Source organism: Chionomys nivalis, chromosome 1 (assembly GCF_950005125.1).
Source record: "Chionomys nivalis chromosome 1, mChiNiv1.1, whole genome shotgun sequence".
In the NCBI taxonomy this organism is placed as follows: domain Eukaryota; kingdom Metazoa; phylum Chordata; class Mammalia; order Rodentia; family Cricetidae; genus Chionomys; species Chionomys nivalis.
Window position 1 is genome coordinate 174117855 of NC_080086.1, and position 18590 is coordinate 174136444.

Consider the following 18590-nt stretch of genomic DNA (forward strand, 5'->3'; position numbering starts at 1 on the left):
GATTCAGGATTCCCCTGGCCAAGTCAATACATACACATGATGGAACTGGAAAGAGCTTGAAATGCTATGGCAGGTATGTTTTCAATTTTATCTCTTTTTTTTTTGATCCTATTCTGATCTTTATTTTTATTTATTTATTTAAAATTTTCACTTCCTCCAATTTCCTTCCTCTCCCCCCACTCCCCCTCCCTCTCCCTCTCCAGTCCAAAGAGCAGTCAGGGTTCCCTGCCCTGTGGGAAGTCCAAGGTCCTCCCCCCTCCATTCAGGTCTAGGAAGGTGAGCATCCAAACAGACTAGGCTCCCACAAAGCCAGTACATGCAGTAGGATCAAAACCCAGTGCCATTGTCCTTGGCTTCTCAGTCAGCACTCATTGTCCGCCACGTTCAGAGAGTCCGGTTTGATCACATGCTACATCAGTCCCAGTCCAGCTGGCCTTGGTGAGCTCCCAATAGATCAGCCCCGCTGTTCTCATTGGGTGGGCACACCCCTCGTGATCCTGACTTCCTTACTCATGTTCTCCCTCCTTCTGCTCCTCATTTGGACCTTGGGAGCTCTTGTCTCTTTGTTTTTAAACCAAATTGTTTCTCTTATCCATTCCCCTCTTTTTCTGTGGATTATATGGTGGGACCTATGCCCACTCATTCTCAGACAACACTGTTTACACGGGGCTTCCCCTGTCCTTAGGAACAGGGTGATCTTGTGACTCAGGCCTTGCTAAAGAGCCCTTCTTACAGTATTCACTGGCACCACTAAATGGTAAAGAAGTCCGTCTCTGCCATGATGGTCACCAAGGACCCCATGAGCCTGGCGATGTTGAAGGCCATCTTCGCTACACCCTGGGGGAGAGCGAGGCTGTTGGAGGAAGACAGAAGTGAAGGGAAAGTGTTGGAGACGGATTGGCCCTGGATTTCTTACCCTTATGGGTGTCTCTTAAGGGTTTGCCTTGCGTTTTAGACACTAATAGATAAATAGATTCCAATTGGCAGCCACGTCCCTGGACTCTGAAGCAACCTAAGGAGGCCAAAGCCACATCTGTGCCACCCTCTGTGGTCTATCTTCATTCAGGAAATTGGGGTCCCACTGCCCCCTTAAGTTGCACACAAGTACATGGACTGAATAGCGTCTCCCCATATTCATATATTGAAATCCTAGCCCCCAAGCTGATGGCATTAGAAAGTCTGAGAGAGTGATTAGTTCACAAGAGCTCTGAGTGGAACTAGCGTTGTTTAAAAGGGACTTCCTCAGAGGCCCCTTCCTCTTTTTCTACCATGTGAGGATACCGCATTAAGATGGCAGCTGCAGCCAGGCAGTGGTGGCACGCACCTTTAATCCCAGCACTCGGGAGGCAGAGGCAGGTGGATCTCTGTGAGTTCAGGGCCAGCCTCATCTACAAGAGCTAGTTCTAGGACAGCCAGGGCTACACACAGGAAACCCTGTCTCTAACAACAATAACAACGAAGACGACAGCTACAGTTTGTGAGGTAGCCCTTGCTAGACCTGATCATGTCGGATCTTATCCTTGACATCCAGTCCCCAGAATTCTGGAGAGAAGATGTCTGTTGTTCACACCTCCCAGCCCGCGGTCCTTGGCTGTAGCAGCTGGTAGGTAAGCTGACACCCCGTGCTCCCCAGCAGACAACTGACAAGCAAGGGTGTTGCTGATTGTGACGGCAAGGAAGGAAAGGACTTAACTTCAGATTTTGTGGAGTCCTCCTTAGCATTTCATCTCCAGAGACACCACTGATCTTTGTGGTGGGGAAATGGTCTTGGAAATGGTAGTTGCCATGGAAATGGTAGTCTTTGAGAGTCAGTCCCACAGTCCCTCTGGACAGGAACTGAACAGGTTCCACTGTTCTGTGGCCACCATGGGCCCAGGTCATTGTTTCTGCTCTATGAGCTCGGCTGATCTGTTGTTAGTTCAGGTGGTTGACATTTGATTATTTACTTGGGCTCTTGTTGCTGATACTTTTGACTCTGATTTTTTTTAAAAATAACCTGGTGCTTCTCAAGGCTGGTTTGTAGAAGTGCACAGCCTCTGGTATAGAATGTGCTCCTTGACCAGCCCTGGGCTTTAGGGTAATCCTTTTGCCTGAATAACTGGCGGCTGGCTGTGGCCAAGCCCGGGTGGAGCTGACCCGGGTGATGGCTGGACGCCAGCCAGGCCTTGCCCTGTCACACACAAACAGCTCCCTTGAAGCCCCTCCACCACAGGAGACAGAAAACAAAGCAGGGAGGCATTGTTAATTTATTTAAGTTTACACAAAATAAAACAAGTTTGTTGTTGTCATATAAAAAAAAACCCAAAAAACAAAAAACCAAGCATTTTTGCGTATGGGAAGTTTCACAATCTGGGAATGAGCCATAGTGCTGGGTTTTCTGAGCAAAGGCTCAGAACATTTCAGCTTGATGAGGTGATTAAGGTGACAGACATACCATGGACCCCAGAGCAGTGGGACACCAGCCGCCACATGCCCCTGCTCCAGACTGTGGCACTTGGGATTCTTGTGATTCCCACTTTTGTGCCCATAAAGCCCGTCTAGGCTTTCCCTTTCTCCCCCATTCTTCCTCTTCTGTCTTCCTGTCGCCTCCCATTTACACCGCTACCCTCCACATACCGACTTTACCGACTTCCAGTAAAACGACGTCCTTCTAGTAGGAAACCACATCCCTCACCTCCTTCAAAACCTGCCTCAGATTCTTCTCTTCTAGCCAGCACCCCAAATCCGGGTCCAGTTCACCTCCAAAGTGTATTTCCTGGCTGGAGGAACACCCTTCAGGGCTGAGGAACTGGTCTCTAGTCTGGTCCTGTCACCTGTTTGACATTATAGTTTAAATAACTCTTAACAGAAAATCCAAGATCCAAAATGCTTCCGAACCCAATGTTTTTGAGTGATGACAAGATGCCACAAATAGGAAATTCCACACCGTGAAATCTTGTTTCATGTGCCTAATGTTATTTAAAAACTTCATATAAAATCACCTTTAAGCTGTGTATATATGATATTATGAAATATAAATAAACTTCATTTTATACTGGGGTCCCACCCCCAAGATATCTCATTATATGTCCTCAGAGATACCTAAGCCCGAAAAGACTCTAAAGTCTAAAACTTCCTAGTTCCAAGCATTTTGGATAAGAGATCCTCAACCTATATTTTCTTCTCTTTACGATCCCAGTCACCCTATGTCAACGGATGCGTGACAACAGCAGCGGATGCTACCATGCCCCGAAAAGTATGCAGATGCTGTAGAGTGCAAGCGGGGTCACCCTGAGCACTGTCACCCTCAGCTCAGGCTGTTTCCACCCATTGAAGACAGCTGTGTGGTGTTGCCCTGGTACAGTATCCACCCTGGCACACCGGTGAGTAGGGTCTTACCGCAGGGACGTGAGCCCCTGATTTTTTTGTGTTTATTTGGTGAGCTTCTCAAGCCCACAGCACCAGTCAGGGCTGAGCACAAAGTAGCGCTCAGTCTTAAAGTGAATTGCTTTTGATCAAGTTTTCCTGCATTGATCCGCCACCCACAGAGTGCTGGTGACATAAGGGTGCAGGGTGGTGGAAAAACCCAAGCCCCTTTGTTCATCCTCTGGAACGTGACCTCCAGCCCGAAGGGCAATTCTGGCTGCCTGGCCTGGGGCCCTGGCACTTCCTCGGCAGTGCTGGCCCAGGCCTCAGGACCATCAGCTGAATGATTTCTCATTCCCACTGGACCAAAACTCCCCGCAGAATGGGTGGGAAACATGGCTTTACTTCGGAAGAGCCAATCAGATGAGAACCGCTTAGTAGCAGGCAGACACCTACCAGGGTTACTGCCCTGTTAAGAAACCCACTGTGGGATCAACCCTGGACAACTTGGAGGGCCACACCAGGGACCCTATTCTTGGGGATCACTGTCTCGACTGTGGGACCCTCACTCCCTGAGCTCAGTGATATGCCAATAAAATGGCCTGTGGCTTTAGCCCCCTCCATGGGTGCCTGGTGTGCTCTAAACCGTTCTTTCCACAAAACCCATACTAGGTGGTTGCAGAAGGTGAGGCAGCTGCCTCACCCTGTCAGAAAAGGCCACCACATATACATTATTCAGAAAACACATTCTGAGTCTTTCTCCATCTAACACATCCTCTACCCCCAGGTTCACATAGATACATATTACACTTGACAAAATTCATCTCCTTTTGATAATAACCTAGCCTATGCTCCAGGCAATGCCACTGCAAAAGTGTTTGCTTAAAGTCAGTCACAACAGAAACAAAACCAGTCACCAGAGGACAGACTTAAGAGCTACCTCAGCTGGCTCTTGTTCAGGAGAACCCAACCTTCCAGTCCCTCAAAATAGGTTTGCCTCAGGCAGACCCATCAATGGGGTTGAAAACAGCACCCCAGGAGCCTCCCTAGCCCTGACTGACCCCCAAAACCTGAAAAAGCCAATGCTTTGCTTCAAATCCATCCAAAGAAAAATGCAGAACAAATAAATAAGTGCTTTGACCGTGTGCTGCTTGGGAGTTTCCAGCTGTGTGTGGATGCAGCCTTCATGGTGCTCCCCAGAGACTCTGAGACAATCCAAAGGCTTCACCCACCCCTTCCTCTGGTCCCCTGGGCCACAGTGAAGCAGGTACAGGGAGGGGGTGGGACAGTTCTTATCTATGCTTGCTGAAGAACTGAATGAGAGTCACCTCTGCAGACTGGCCCCTCCTAGTGCTCATGGAATCATGTGTGTATCTTTAGTCAAGCCTTGTGGAGTCATGCTTTGGAAGGGTGGCCTACAGGAGTGAGAAAGATGGACAAAGTCCCGGATGTGGGATGTGCACACATGGATGAGGGTGTGTACACATGGCTGTCTTCTCCCGGAGATACCTGGAAGCCAAGGTTTCTTCCCTCAGCATGGTCCTTGAAACCTCAGCATTCAGGACTAAGGTCCAACTGTCGCAGAATGTCCTGCAGAGAGCCCTGCAGCCTGCTCAGAGCCACCACCTCTGTGGAGTAGAGTGAGGCTCCCAGGACGCCGTCCAGGCTCTCTAGCTTCCGCACATCACTGGTCTGAGGCAGGGAGCAGCTCTTGGAGGAGGCCAGCAGATGGAGGAGGTCTCGGAGGTTCTCCAGGTCGTTGGATATTTGCACCATATTTCGGGAAGGCAGACTGGTAAGGATCTGCTGGTAGACTGCGAGAGTCTGGTCCATCTTGGACAAACTCAGAATGGGGTGGAGCCCAGGAATGAAGTCCAAACCAGTGACCCTCTGCTTGGCAGATACCGACTGCTGTATGGAGAAAAGCAAGAGCAGATACTCAGCAAATGGCAGGGGAATCCATCTCCAAAGCGCTCCATCCCGTCTGTGAGCCTGGACTGCCTCCTTTCTTCCTCACCTTCCTGGTCTGGGCCCTTATCTCCTGTGTTCAGCTGACTGAGTTGGTCTCCCAGACTTCTGCTCATTCCCAGCCACCCCTCCCGTCACTTCTAACTAATTCCTTTCTTCAAAGGACATCTGTGAGGGACCAGCCATGGCTCTCCACTCCTTATCCCCACTCCGCATCTCTCCCTCCCGGTCAGATTCTTTTGTAGTTCTCCCTCCTTGGGGGCAAAGTCGTGTCCCTCCCCGACTCCAGTGACTCTGGTTTCCAGGGAGGGCTCTTCCCACCCCGGTGGACATCTCTCATTGCTACCCACATTTTGGTAGTTGGGTCTCCTTGTGTGGTCCTGTTAACTACTTTGGAAAGGTGATGAAGATTGCTCTTCTGTGTGACTTTGAAAGGAGGGTGAGCAACAGGCAGGAGAGCTGTAGCTAAAATTGTTAGAGCCTTAATGTCACTGCTGTGTAGAAGTGGAGACACTGGGAACCCGGCCGCCTGTCAGTGCAACACCAGAACCTTTAGGGGTTCCTGCGGTCCTGCATACTAGGATTCCAGGAAGGAGTTTCAGGAAGGAAGGAGAACGAAACAGAAACCAAAGGCTGAGGGGACCGGGAGGTAGTGGTCTATAGAGCAGGGGGAGCATGGGTCTCCCCATGTGAGCCTTACACGTTCAGCTAGCCACTGAGAGCGGGGTTTCCTGTGGTAGAGTGAAATGAACTGAGTAGCAGTATGATATCACAGGATCTATAATCTCTTCATGGAAGTATATGACAGAGTCAAATCCCTTGAAGTGGCTGAGAATTAGAGCCACAGTGAGCTAGCTGTCTAGGTGCTGGATTTAGAATTAAAATCACTCAACTCTGGATTCCAGCAGTCAGAGGGGTCAACAGCCATTACCAGAATGAATGGACACCCTAGGCTTATAAATTCTCAGCTTCCAGGATGTGCCTGGCGCCCAGAAAGTGTTTAACGGGTTTGTCTCTCTGGTTCCAGCCCCACTTCTCCTTTATCCTCCAGAGTTTCCGTACCGTGTGTGAAATGTCATTGATCCTGGTGACAATGGTCTTGATGAGGGTTTTGGTGTCATCCTGGACTTTCTGGATAGGCACAGCTTGAACATAGGACAGATAGGACCAAAGCCACAGCAACTGGCACAGGGGTCTCCAGCACATTTTCCTCCCTGGGATCTGCCTGGTCCTGCAAACAGAAGAAATGATGCTTTTCAAGAGCCCCGTGTAAGTCCATCCACCTGCCCTGTTACCCGCCTGCTGTCAGATGTAGACGGATAAGATTTGCTTTCTTCCCTAGCCAGCTACCATCTTCTCAACGTCAAAGACAGTTCATTATGAAAGCTAGATTAATGAAATGCATTCCCTTGGGGAGGTTATTGACAGATCAATAAAACCACAGCGATGTGCCCTGTAGATTATAGGGCAGTACTTGGCAGATAGATGTGATGATGATGGAGACTTCATTGCATGTTTCAAGGGAAACCAACTTTTAAAGATCTGGGCTGAATGTAGCAGTTTGCTCAGTGCCTAACTTTAAGGTGTATCATCTACCCACTCAAAACCCCACCGCTCTCCCTAGACTCTGCCTGTCTCTGAGCATTCGTGAAGCTCCTTAGCTAATGCACGTGAAAGAGCTGGAGGAGTTAGGAAATGCTCCTCTCACTCCTCCATTATTAGGGACTCGGTGCTGCCTGGCTCTTCCCTCACAGCCTGTTGCTGTCCCATACAACCGACCTTCATTACTGACTTGTAAGTTCCTTCCTCTCCCAGTGGGAACTGACTCTTAGAAGCATTTCACCATCAGACACAGTGCACCAAGGATGGAAGATGCTTCCTACACTCCGGGCCTCAGTGTAACAGAGGGACAGACAAGCTATAGGCTGTCTCAGTGCAGGAAGACAAGTGTGAGATATCACAGGAGCCCAGAGGAGGTCACCTTGGCTAGTGTTGAAGACTGAGAAGGGGCTGGGAGAAGAGAGTGTCCACATGTGTCCAAGAGACCAGAAGTGTAACGGTGCGGAGGAAGGCGAGAGCACAGCACATCTACTTAGGATGCTGGAAATCTCAGTCATGAAACCATGGGCTTTTAAATTAACACTGTGCAGATTCTTGATTAAGAAACACAGGCTTGATGAGATGCATGAGGCAAAACGGTAATAAAGTTAAATGTCTGCAAGTCTGTAGCCAGTGATCCATGCTAAGGGTGTGTGTATGAGCTGGAATAATAACGATATCCGTAAGTATTAGGATGCTGAGTGTAGAGATAGTAGAAAAACTGCCTTTCCCTGTTTGTGCCCTTCCTCATCTGGGTCTTGATGGGGACGGGTAATGCACTGCCATCCGTCGGGTAATATTAGTATAACTCACCTGCTGGCAGCACAGCAAAAATGAGCACGCTGCTTATATATTATTTATAGTGCTTGCTTAAAGGTACGCTCTTTTTAATCTGAGCTTTACAGAAGAGAAAACAAATGAGGCTCGGAAAGATAAGCCAACTTTTCCAAAGTCAAAAAGATAAATGGCAGGCTGGCATGTGTGAAGGACAGATTGAAATACAGCATCCTCCTGCCCCTACCCACAACTTCGCTGTCCAAGGTTTGAGTTATCCTTGGTCATCTGTGACCCAAAAATATTAAATAGAAAATTCCAGAAATGAATAATTCATCGCCCTTTAATTGTGCCATGCTGAGTAGTCTTATGAAGTCTTGTACCGTCTCCTCCTGTGCCTCCTGGGATGTGAGGCACCCTCACCCAGGGCATCCACACTGGATACATAGCTGCTTGGTTATCAGATCAACCGTCATGGAATCACAGTGTGTTCCTGTTAACCTTTATTTAATTTAATAATGACCCGAAAGCAAGAACTGGGACCAAAGAATGCATAAACATTCAAGAATTTGCATTCTGTGGGTCTGTGCTCCGAGGCATAGGAAGAATCATTAGCTGTAAGTGGCTTAGCCTTCTCAGAAATTTCAGGTGTCCCCTGGAAGTCATTGGCCGTATCCTCCACAGATTAGTGGGGCTTTCAGCTGATATCACCCACTTAGTTCCCTGAAATCTCAGTGAAGGAACCAAGTATGATACTTAGGCCCCCGGCTTTAACGGCAGGCTCTGTTTTTGTTGTGTTTGTTTGTTTGTGTCTCTGGGCAGGATAGTTAACGTCCCAAAATATCTGATCTTACCAGTAAAATGGAGCTAACACTGGTGCTGGCTCCAAAGGCTAAATGAGATTAATTTTCAATATCCCTGCCTATCTTGGCTTGTGTCTGGCTCGGGGTTGAGGGAGTAAATGCCAGCTACTTAAAAATTATTGTAATTACTGCGCAGAGCTTGAAGCGCTCTGGGCAACCACACCTGCAGCTGACTCTGAGTCAGGCACTTGGCCCACAGGCATCCTAGCAGGATACCTGGTGCTTGTGACTTTTCCCCTGCAGCACAAGAGTGTGCGACATTCATTTCTAAGATTTATGTGTTGACGACATCCTCCTTCCTTACAAAATTTACTACCAGATTAACTATGGCCATAGCATAGCTATTTTCACATAATGACCACCCCGAACCATTGGAATGGACAAACAGGTTTACAAGCCCTCTCTTGGCATGGATAATACGCCCCAGTGGATTCTGGCAATAAATTGCAGTGCTTTGAAAACGTGGAATTGAGATGCCGTTGCTGAGTAAGGAGGCCTAAGATGGGAGGCCAGGCTTCTAGAACACACATGGGGGGCTGCAGAGAGAAGTGGTCACATGGTGAGAACCGGTGACCCCAACAGCACATAACACATGCGTATACACAAACACACCAACATGCATGGCCATGTTAGTTGTTCCCAGTGTCTTTATTTTTCTTTCTTTCCTGGGTCCTAAGGGAGGTGTGCGGCCATGAAACCCCTATACTTGCCAACTTCTCCCATCAGGTGCAGTCACACAGCCCAATGTGACCAATCAAAGAGAAGCAGCAGTGCCATGTGACCGCTCTTGGCTACTATATGGTGGCCCATGCATATCTGGGATTTTAGCATTTATGAGGCTGGGGCGGGAGAGTTTCTTGTAAATCTTAGGCCAGCCTAGGCTACAGAGCGAGACAAAAACAATGAAACAAAAAACCCTAAATAAATAAATAGTGTTAGTAAATTAAAGAGCAAAACAGTGTCCTTCTGGTGTAGGAATGTGTGTCATTAATTACAATGGAAGCTGGACTGTTTAAATAGATTCAGGGCCTTGGTCAACTCTAAGGACATTAGGACACTATCTGTGTGGTCAGTTAGAATTGGGGGGTGGTTGGAGCTTAGGGGAGAGGGGCCATGAGTGTAGTTCCAGGGGGCTGAGGTCACAAACTCTTTCTTTTCTAGAAGTTTCTGAAGTGGTTTAAATACTTGAGAGTGGTTACAGTCTACGAGCTGGCAGAGGAATAGCTAAAATGCTGAGGGACACTGTGTCCCTCGCTTGGGGACCGTGGCAGTAGAACCTGGAAAGAGGAGGGACCATGCAGGCACTGATAGGTTACCCCACCCTCTATTTTCGCTTCACACTCAGGACATCTCACTTGATAGCTCTTCTGAGGGCCTCCCGCCTTCCCCTGCCATCTAGGCCCTGCCACATTCCACCTTCCCGATTGTGACTCCCCAGTGGGGCACACAGGAAAGGTAGAAGAACAGAAAGGGGAGGCCCAGAGGCAGCTCCAGGCAGTGACATATGTCTTCAGAAAACAGCCTCAAGACTGGTCCAAGAGACGTGCGGGCTACATCATTGGCCTGCCGGTTTCCTCTTTCTGATCTCACCTGGGTCCTGGACCCCCACCCCAGTTAGATGATTCTCCAACGACATCCCTGCAGGGAAGTTCTATGCTCCCACCTTCTACCCTGTCCTTCCCTGAAGACAAGACCACCCTAATTCCCCCAAGATATGGTAGCCTCAGATGTGAGCACCCTCTCCTTCCTTCCACCCGGGGGACAGGGCAGACCCTTCAGGATAAGATGGGTGGGGATGGATACACCCACTGGCTACTTCTTCAGATCCAGACTGGAAGGCAGCAGAGCCCAGGTCAGGCCTGGCCACTATGCAGCAATGGGGGAAACGGCAATTAGGGGAACACTGAGTGACAGAGGCATCCGCTGGCTAAGCTGCCACCAGGGAGCTCAGCCTAGCTTCTCCAATACCAGAGATTAGCAAGAGACCCAGAACACACTCCCTTCTTTCTTCTCTTCTGGAGTCATGGGATTTTTATAGATTTTTTTTTTTTTGGTAATCTTTGGTATGCTGCTATGAATTAAATTCAGATAATATTTGGCTAAGGAGCATATGAAAATATCTTAGAAATGCAAATCAAAACCACAGTGAGATATCATCTCGGACCTCAGAATGACTTTTGTCAAAAAGACAAAAGATAGCAGATGCTGGGGGTGGGGTGTGGAGAAAGGGAACGCTCGCTCGTACATTGCTAGTGAAACCGTCAATGAATACAGCCCCTATGGAAAACAGTGTGGAGATGGCTCTAGAAACTAAAAATAGAGCTACCTTATGACCCAGCCCGTTCTTTTCTCTGGGTAGGTATGCACCCAGAGAAAAGAAGCCAGTACGTGAAAGAGATATTTTGCTTCCCTATTTATAACCAAGATATGGAATCAGTCTAAGTGCCCATTGAGGTATGAATGAATAAATAAAATGTGGTACGTATCCACAGTGAAATAGTATTCACCATAAAATAAATGAAATACTGTCATCACAGCAACACGAATAGAAAAGGAGGACATTATGCTGATCTCAAGGCAGAGAGAGAATAGCAATTCTCAGATGCTCAGAGGAGTGTGGGGAGGGAGGAAAGATGGCTACTGCAACTGAGTACAGGGAATGTTAGCTAGGAAGTATGACTTCTTTAAAAATGTTTTCTGGGGGCAGAAGAGGTGGCTCAGTGGAGAACATACTGCTTGCTACTCCAGAGGACCAGAGTTCAGTTCCCAGCACCCATGCCAAGCTGTTCACAGGCCTCCAGTAATTATAGATCCAGGAAGACCAGACGCCTCTAGACTCTGAGGGCACCTAACTCTCTCTCTCTCTCTCTCTCTCTCTCTCTCTCTCTCTCTCTCTCTCTCTCCTCCTTTCTTAAACTTAGCAAAACTAGGGTTTTTACTACATTTATTTCTTTAAACTAAATCTTTAAAATCTTTACACATATTTAATGCGTGTGTTCACTAGCACACACACACACACACACACACACACACACACACACACTTTACCCACTGAGGTATCTCTTTGCCTTCTCAATAATGGTTTTATATTAGCTATTTTGAATTGTCCAGTTAATTATGGACTATAGTTACCTTACTGAAGTACAGATTATTAGAAAGCTTTTCTACTGGGCTGACAAGATGGCTCAGTGGATAAAGAAGTTATTACCAAGCCTGATGAGCTGAGTTCTATCCCTGGGACCTAAATGCCGGAGACTACAAACGCTCTCTGTGGTACATGTGTGTCTCCCTCCTCTCTCTCTCTCTCTCTCTCTCTCTCTCTCTCTCTCTCTCTCTCTCACACACACACACACACACACACACACACACACATACATAAACAAGAAAAACAAACAAAGGCCGGTGAGATGTCTCAGAGGGTAAAACCACTTTTCACCGAGAATAATGACCCGAGATCAATTCCCACGACGACCCACGTGGTAGAAGGAATCAGTTGATTCCTGCAAGTTGTCCTCTGACTTCCATACACTCTCATGCATGCATGTGTGTGTGTGTGTGTGCTGTTAAAAAATGTTTTTAGAGATTGGCCTTTGCTGCAGGTGGACACAGTCTTGGGGATTTCAGCCCATTCCTCAAATGTTGGCCTCTGTATGCGATTTGAAAATCACTAAGCTAGCAGGAACAATTTTCTCTTCTCTGCAACCAAAGGCCTTGCTTGAGAAATCATGCTGACATTCTTAGCTGGTAGGCACAGTGTGGGTGAAGGGCTCATATTCTCTTCATTTCCATCAGGGAAAGCAAATGGATTTCAACTCCTGCGTCACCTCTGATCAATTTTCAGTGGCTCCCTGGAGCACTGTCAGGAGGGGAACTGGAGCTCCTGCCACACGGAAAGAGGGTGCCACAATCCATTAGCGACACCTGCATTTGGTTCAGCATCTCCCAAGGGCCTGACACAGAGCAGGTGCTTATTCAGTTTTTGTTGAATGAATAAGTAAAGTATTCTCCATCCTTGATCTCCATTGGATGAACAGGTTAACCTATCATTAAGGAGGCTTCCATCTGGAAAAAAATTTATCTTTCACTGTTCTGAGTCAGTCTCATAAAGCCCAGACTGGCCTTGAACTCACCATGCTATCCATACTGACCTTAAACGGTTGGTCCTCCTGCATCTACCTTCCTCCAGCTGAGATTGCAGGTACATGCTGCCATCTTAGACTTTACTATTGCCCCCACAGAAATGCCTACGAAGCTGTCTAAAAATGCTTTGGTGTCCACCTTTCTCTTTTCCCAACACTTTGGATCGCCTCTGTTTATTTTCTGTGTCCCCAGCCCTTACATAGTTCTGATGTCTTTCAGCTTCCTGTGGACTGTCATGGCAAGTGACTCCTGACCCATCAAGGAGCCTGCCCCCCCGCCCCCCAGCACTGTCTGTGGACCCATGCTGAGCTCCCCCCACCCCCACCGCTAGCTTTGTGACTCCCCTGCAGAGCTCTGGTACTCCTGAGTGCCACACAGTGAGCACACAGGTGGGGGCTGAGTCTGCGGTTCAGGTGTATGGACATGGATATGATTGTATATTCAGAGCGCTCATAGACGACAGGAGAGATGGGAGCATCTAGTCTGCTGGAGGGCAGGGCATGCCTGTTGTCGCGTGGGGAACAAGCGCAAAGGAGCCTTGTGTATCTGAGCACCAGACATCCTGTTTTTCCATAGAACCTAAACCTCTCTCTGCATTTCTGGGAGGCAACTGTATGAACAGGGAAGCATTTCAAGGCTGTGTCCATGGGCTAGAAAGCTCATGTATACCCCACAGGAATTCCACGTCACCGAAGACCCTGCTCTGTCCCGTCCCCGCCCCCCCCCCCACTCCCTGTGCCTCTAGAAGAATGACTGAGGCTCTGAAAAGAGAGTGTCCTCAGGCGGCCATTTCTGCATGGCACATGGGTCACTCAGCCACGAGAGGCATCTATCTGCCTGGGGCTGATGGACAAGAATTCATCGCAACTTCCCTGGCTCTGGCCTTGGCTTTTTTTTTTTTTTCCTGGAACAGAGAGGGAGGAAAGTATTTGTCCCAGATACCGAGGAGAGTTCGTTATTTTGGGTATAAGATGTACCAAATATGAGAAGGATGCTCCTTCAGCCGACGTGGACACGTTCCCCTCAGCCCAGCATCCTTGGGTGCTTGAGAAAAGAAAGAACTGAAAAGAATCCTTTGTGCGTGTGTGTGTGTGTGTGTGTGTGTGCGCGTGTGTGTGCTTCTCTTCATGCCTCACTGAGATACACAATCACTGTGGTCTTTTCACCCCCAGGATAATGAGCTGGCTCTTAGATATTCCTCCTTTGAAATTTGGTTGCACACATCATACAGATTAGGGAAAGGTCGGAAATGCTCCCCCAGTCCCAGCTGACCACTGCCATCAAGAACTCTACCATATACTCCCGGAAGTCCATTTCCACTTTGCAAAGGGCACCCAGAGAGCCTGTGCTCCCTGGGTGGTGCCACCGTGTCCCTGCCCTGTGTCTCCCTCTCCAGAATACCATACTTCTAACCACAACGACTCAATTACTCCGTCCTCTCTCACGCAGCTATTCACACAAGACAGCCTGGTGTCTGACCATTTTCAAGGCACCATTTTCCCCAGTAAGGCACAGCAGAGTATAGGAGCGCCACACCCACAATCCAGTCCACAGGAACCCTAGAGAGAAGGACAGCTGAAGGAGGGGCACGCTGGAGCTTCGGGCTGGCAATGTGCTTTTGACCATCTTGGGTGAAATGCCTAACAGTAAAAAACGTGCTGGCTATAGGTCTTTCTCCTGATCTGCTGTTCTGTTCCCCGGAGGCAGTCCACGAGGAAGATAATTTGCATGGCTTTGAGGGCAGATAAAGTGATTTCGGTGCATTTTGCTGAGGTGGGAGTAGGTGGAGTGAGTTCTTCCTGACAGTATTTCTACCCACAGGAGTTTTAGTAGTGGGTAGGCCCATTTCCCAGTCAAGACCCTCATTGGAAAATAAACTTTTACGGCAAAGCAGGCTGTATCTAGCCTCCAGGAGCCCGGAAATGCTGGGTCCTTGCATGCCCCAGCCTTGCTCTGTCCATCTGACAGATGTGGGATCTGATCATCTCGGTTCCCTAACCATCTCAAGTCTGTAGACCAAACACACTCCTAGAGTTCTGGCTGATTCTGCAAGAACAGGTTGGTGCCCTGTGGGCACAGGCCGGTCCAGTCCGTAATTCGACTCCCAGCCGCCTTCCCTCTGTCTAGTAAAGTTACTTACTTTAAAGTAAAGCACCAAGCCGTCCACACTACCTCCCTTCTGCCTTAGTTTTTCTGGGTTCCAGAATTAGGCGGGGTGTTGTGGTGCACCAACGACTGACCGAGAAGGAGAAATCATGCCCAGGGCCTTACCTTGCAGCTGCTGGCGCGGGGATTTCTCCAGGGTTCCATGCCTGCCTGCCCCTTCTTATAGCTGCCCCAGTACCACTTGCGCAACTGCCGAACCAGCCCCGGTCCCTGCGAGCGCCAATTCCCGCCCCGCCCCGCCGGGCAGCGACGGTGCTGGTGGCGGCCTAGTGCTTCATGCACGAGCCCGGGCTGTGGGCGCCTCGAGGGACGACTTCAGCCGCGCCCTCGAGTGCAAGTTTGAGGGCTCTTGGTAGGAGCCAGCAATCCTCGAGGTCGCGCCAGCGGCTCCTGCGCCGCGGTGGCTTAAGGATCGGTCCCTTGGGATGGCGCTTCCAGCTCCGCGGGGAGCAAAGCCGGGATGGTCCGCTTGGGGACAGGGTGGCTAGTGAGCAAGGACTCCGCTGACTGCCTCTTTCGACAGTCTACATACTCAACCGGGCTGCTCAGAGGGGGAACTAGGTACCACGCTTTGGACGGTTGTCTTTCTTACCGAAAGACATCCGATCTCTAGGTATGAGATGTCTGCCCTTAGGACGACACAGAACGCTGTTCCAAGCACTTCTGCCTTTAGGAATTCTCTGTACCAGTTACAGGTGACAGGAGCCTGCCCCAGATCAATATTTTCTTCATTTGGGCAGGAATATCCTTGGATTCCCAGGAGGAGGAAACAGGTACCGGGGCTTACATTTTATAACCCCAGCTGTTAAGGATTAGAGAGGGCCAGGGACCCAGGTGCGAACAATCGATCAGACCCATGGAGGCCACCCCAATTGAGAACAACTTTGGAAACAATCACTCACCCTCAGGAAAAACCAGACAGTCACAGACCAGCCCAAATCTTGCCTGACCTGTCCTGGTTTGGTACCACCCAAGAAACAGGAATGACTTTTATCTAGTTAAATGGCTGGAAAACAAACAAGAACAATAGTTCTGATGTGGAAATTATAAGAAATTTAAATTTTAGTGTCTACAATTAAAGGTCTGAATTTGGTCTTCAAAATTTGTTTTCTCTTTTGTAAGTACCTACAGGGGTAGTGTTCTTTCCCTCTTGGCCTTCAAAACAGGAATTATTTGCTAACCTGCAAATTCCAAAATACACGCACGCACGCGTGTGCGTGCACACACACACACATACGTACATACATACGCATGCACCTGCACTGGCCTCTTCCGGCCCCTGTCCTGCCAGTCTCCCTATGGGGATACCTGGCTGCTGGTCCATCCTTTTGGACTGCAGAGCCTCCTGCTCTGCATAGACCCTGCTTTCCTTGTTGAGGTGGCTTCCTTGATTGTGGACAGAGGACAGGAGCCTCTGCCATTTTTTCTTGAAGTTCTGATACCTTCACAATGTCAGCAACATGTAGGTGCCCAAGAATGATTTGCTGAGGTGAATCCCAGGTCACCATGGACCACACAGTTGTCATGTGAGTGTACTATGAGCATTCTTCTAAATTTGAGGCGCTGGGAAGGTAGGTGTGTGTGTGTGTGTGTGTGTGTGTGTGTGTGTGTGTATTAACCTTGGGAAAATATATTTTTGGTGATGATGTAAAAGGAACCATGAAAACCAGATTCAAGATGAGTCCTGGGGGCAACCATCACAATGCATTTGAGACTACTTGGTGGAGGCACGCTCCCCAAACACAACCTGTTCTGTGGGGTGCTAGGTTACTTTGATAAACCAGTTAAAGATCCCAGTACCTACCGAGCACAAAGCTAGAATATCTTTTATTTATTCTCTGACAATTCTATATATGTAAACAACGCATACTGGTCTTAGGCACCCCAGCTCTCCTGGAGCTCTAAGACACTCTCAACGTGTCCTTCTTTGTCCCCTTTCATCCCCAAGAGCTAATGTTGGAGTGTTGGCTGATCTTGTTGGCTTGATCTTGTATAGGTTTGTTCAGGTAACCATTAGCTTAGGAGTGCAATGGGCACCTCATGCCCAGAAGATGCTGTCTCACAATGCTCTTCCTCACACTCCAGCCCTTACATTCTTCCCACCCCCGTGTCTCTAACGTTCCCTGAGTCTGGGGAGGGGAAGCTGATACAGCTATCCCTCCCGGGAATCAGCATCCATTCTCAGCACTTCAAATAGTTATGAGTCTCTGAATAACTGTTGACCACTTCAGAGGGAGGTTTCCCTGGCTAGGGCTGAGGGAAGCAATGATCTTTGGGTATAAACATGAATATTTAGAAGGCAGTTTGACAGCATGCTCATTTAGCAAGACAACAGTAGCGGGTTCCCCGCTAAGGCCTATATACTCTCTAACTGTGGGATGTTGACCAGATTGATAGTATCAGGCATCAGCTCCATTCTGTGGTGTAGACCTCAAATCCAATCCAGAAGTGATTGGTTACCCCATAACCTTTGTGCCACTTTTATACCAGTGGTCACATCTTGCCTGGCAAGATAGTTTGTAGCATAAAGGGCTCAGCAGAGGGAAATACCATTGATAGTGTTTCTCTCCTAGCCTCTGCTAGAACAGTTCTCAACCTGTGGGCCGTGACTCCTCTGGGGGTCAAAGGACCCTTTCCCAGGGGTCGCCTAAGATATTAACTTTACAATTCCTAACAGCAGCAAAATTACAGCTATAAAATAGCAATGAAAATTAGTTTCTGGTTGGGGGGTCACCACACATGAGGAACTGTATCATAGGGTCACAGCACCAGGAAAGGGGGTGTTCTAGCACTATGTAAACTGGCCAGCAAGGAGGAAGTTTTCAGGCCGAGTCCAGCTTGATTTCTCTGTGCTCCACAACCAAAGTATGTTGTGTTTTCAACCGCGGGTCCTTACTACCAAATTCTGGAGGGTAGACAAGAGCGATGTTGTTCTGGAGACCTCTGGGGCCTCCCTGACCCAGGGATTGATCCCAAATCCGGCACTATGATTTTTATTTAAAAACCCATGTCTTCTGGGTTTAACATATATTTTTAGATGAAAGTTTCTAAAATAGTGAAAAATAAGAAATAATATAATGAATTATACTTATTATCTAAATGTAATATTATTATTTTCCATATTTTAGCTTCAGTTTTTCAAAATTATTTTAAAGCAAATTGCAAACACTTTTATACTCCCAAATACTTGGGTGCTTTCTAAAAAATAAATTTTTTGTTTGTTTGTTTGTTTTTTGAGGCAGGATTTCTCTGTGTAGCTTTGGCGGCTATCCTGGAACTCACTCTGGAGACCAGGCTGGTCTTGAACTCACAGAGATTAACCTGCCTCTGCCTCCCGAGTGCTGGGATTAAAGGTGTGCACTGCCATCGCCCAGCAAAAGTAAGTTGTTTTGTTTGTTTGTTTTTTTTATATAAGATCACTATCAAAAATAACAATTTGTTAACATCGTGAAAGTATACGTCATATGTATTGACTGGTTTCATGTGTCAACTTGACACAAGCCAGAGACATTAGAGAGGAAGGACCCTCAGTTGAGGAAATGCCTCCATGAGATCCAGCTGTAACGTTTTTCTCAGTTAGTCATCAATGGGGGAGGGCCCAGTCCATTCTGGGTGGTGCCATCCTTGGGCTGCTGGTCCTGGGTTCTACAAAAAGGTGGGCTGAGCAGGCCAGGGGAAGAAAGCCAGCAAGCAGCTCCCCTCCATGGCCTCTGCATCAGCTCCTGCCTCCAGGTC

The 18590-nt window shown here is 48.3% G+C and overlaps 1 protein-coding gene across 2 annotated transcripts; it reads right to left on the reverse strand.

The window, feature by feature from the left end:
- Window positions 1–2232: 2232 nt before the first annotated feature.
- Window positions 2233–14978, reverse strand: Lep (leptin). Of its 2 annotated transcripts, none has more exons than XM_057756226.1 (3): window positions 14961–14978; window positions 6376–6544; window positions 2233–5256 (listed from the first exon to the last, which is right to left on the reverse strand). In XM_057756226.1, exons 2-3 carry the CDS (start codon window positions 6517–6519, stop codon window positions 4897–4899), a joined length of 504 nt encoding a protein of 167 aa, XP_057612209.1. In that variant the 5' UTR covers window positions 6520–6544; window positions 14961–14978; the 3' UTR covers window positions 2233–4896. The 2 variants fall into 2 exon arrangements, with proteins under 2 accessions (XP_057612209.1, XP_057612295.1); XM_057756312.1 differs by lacking the exon at window positions 14961–14978 and adding an exon at window positions 14830–14850.
- Window positions 14979–18590: the final 3612 nt, after the last annotated feature.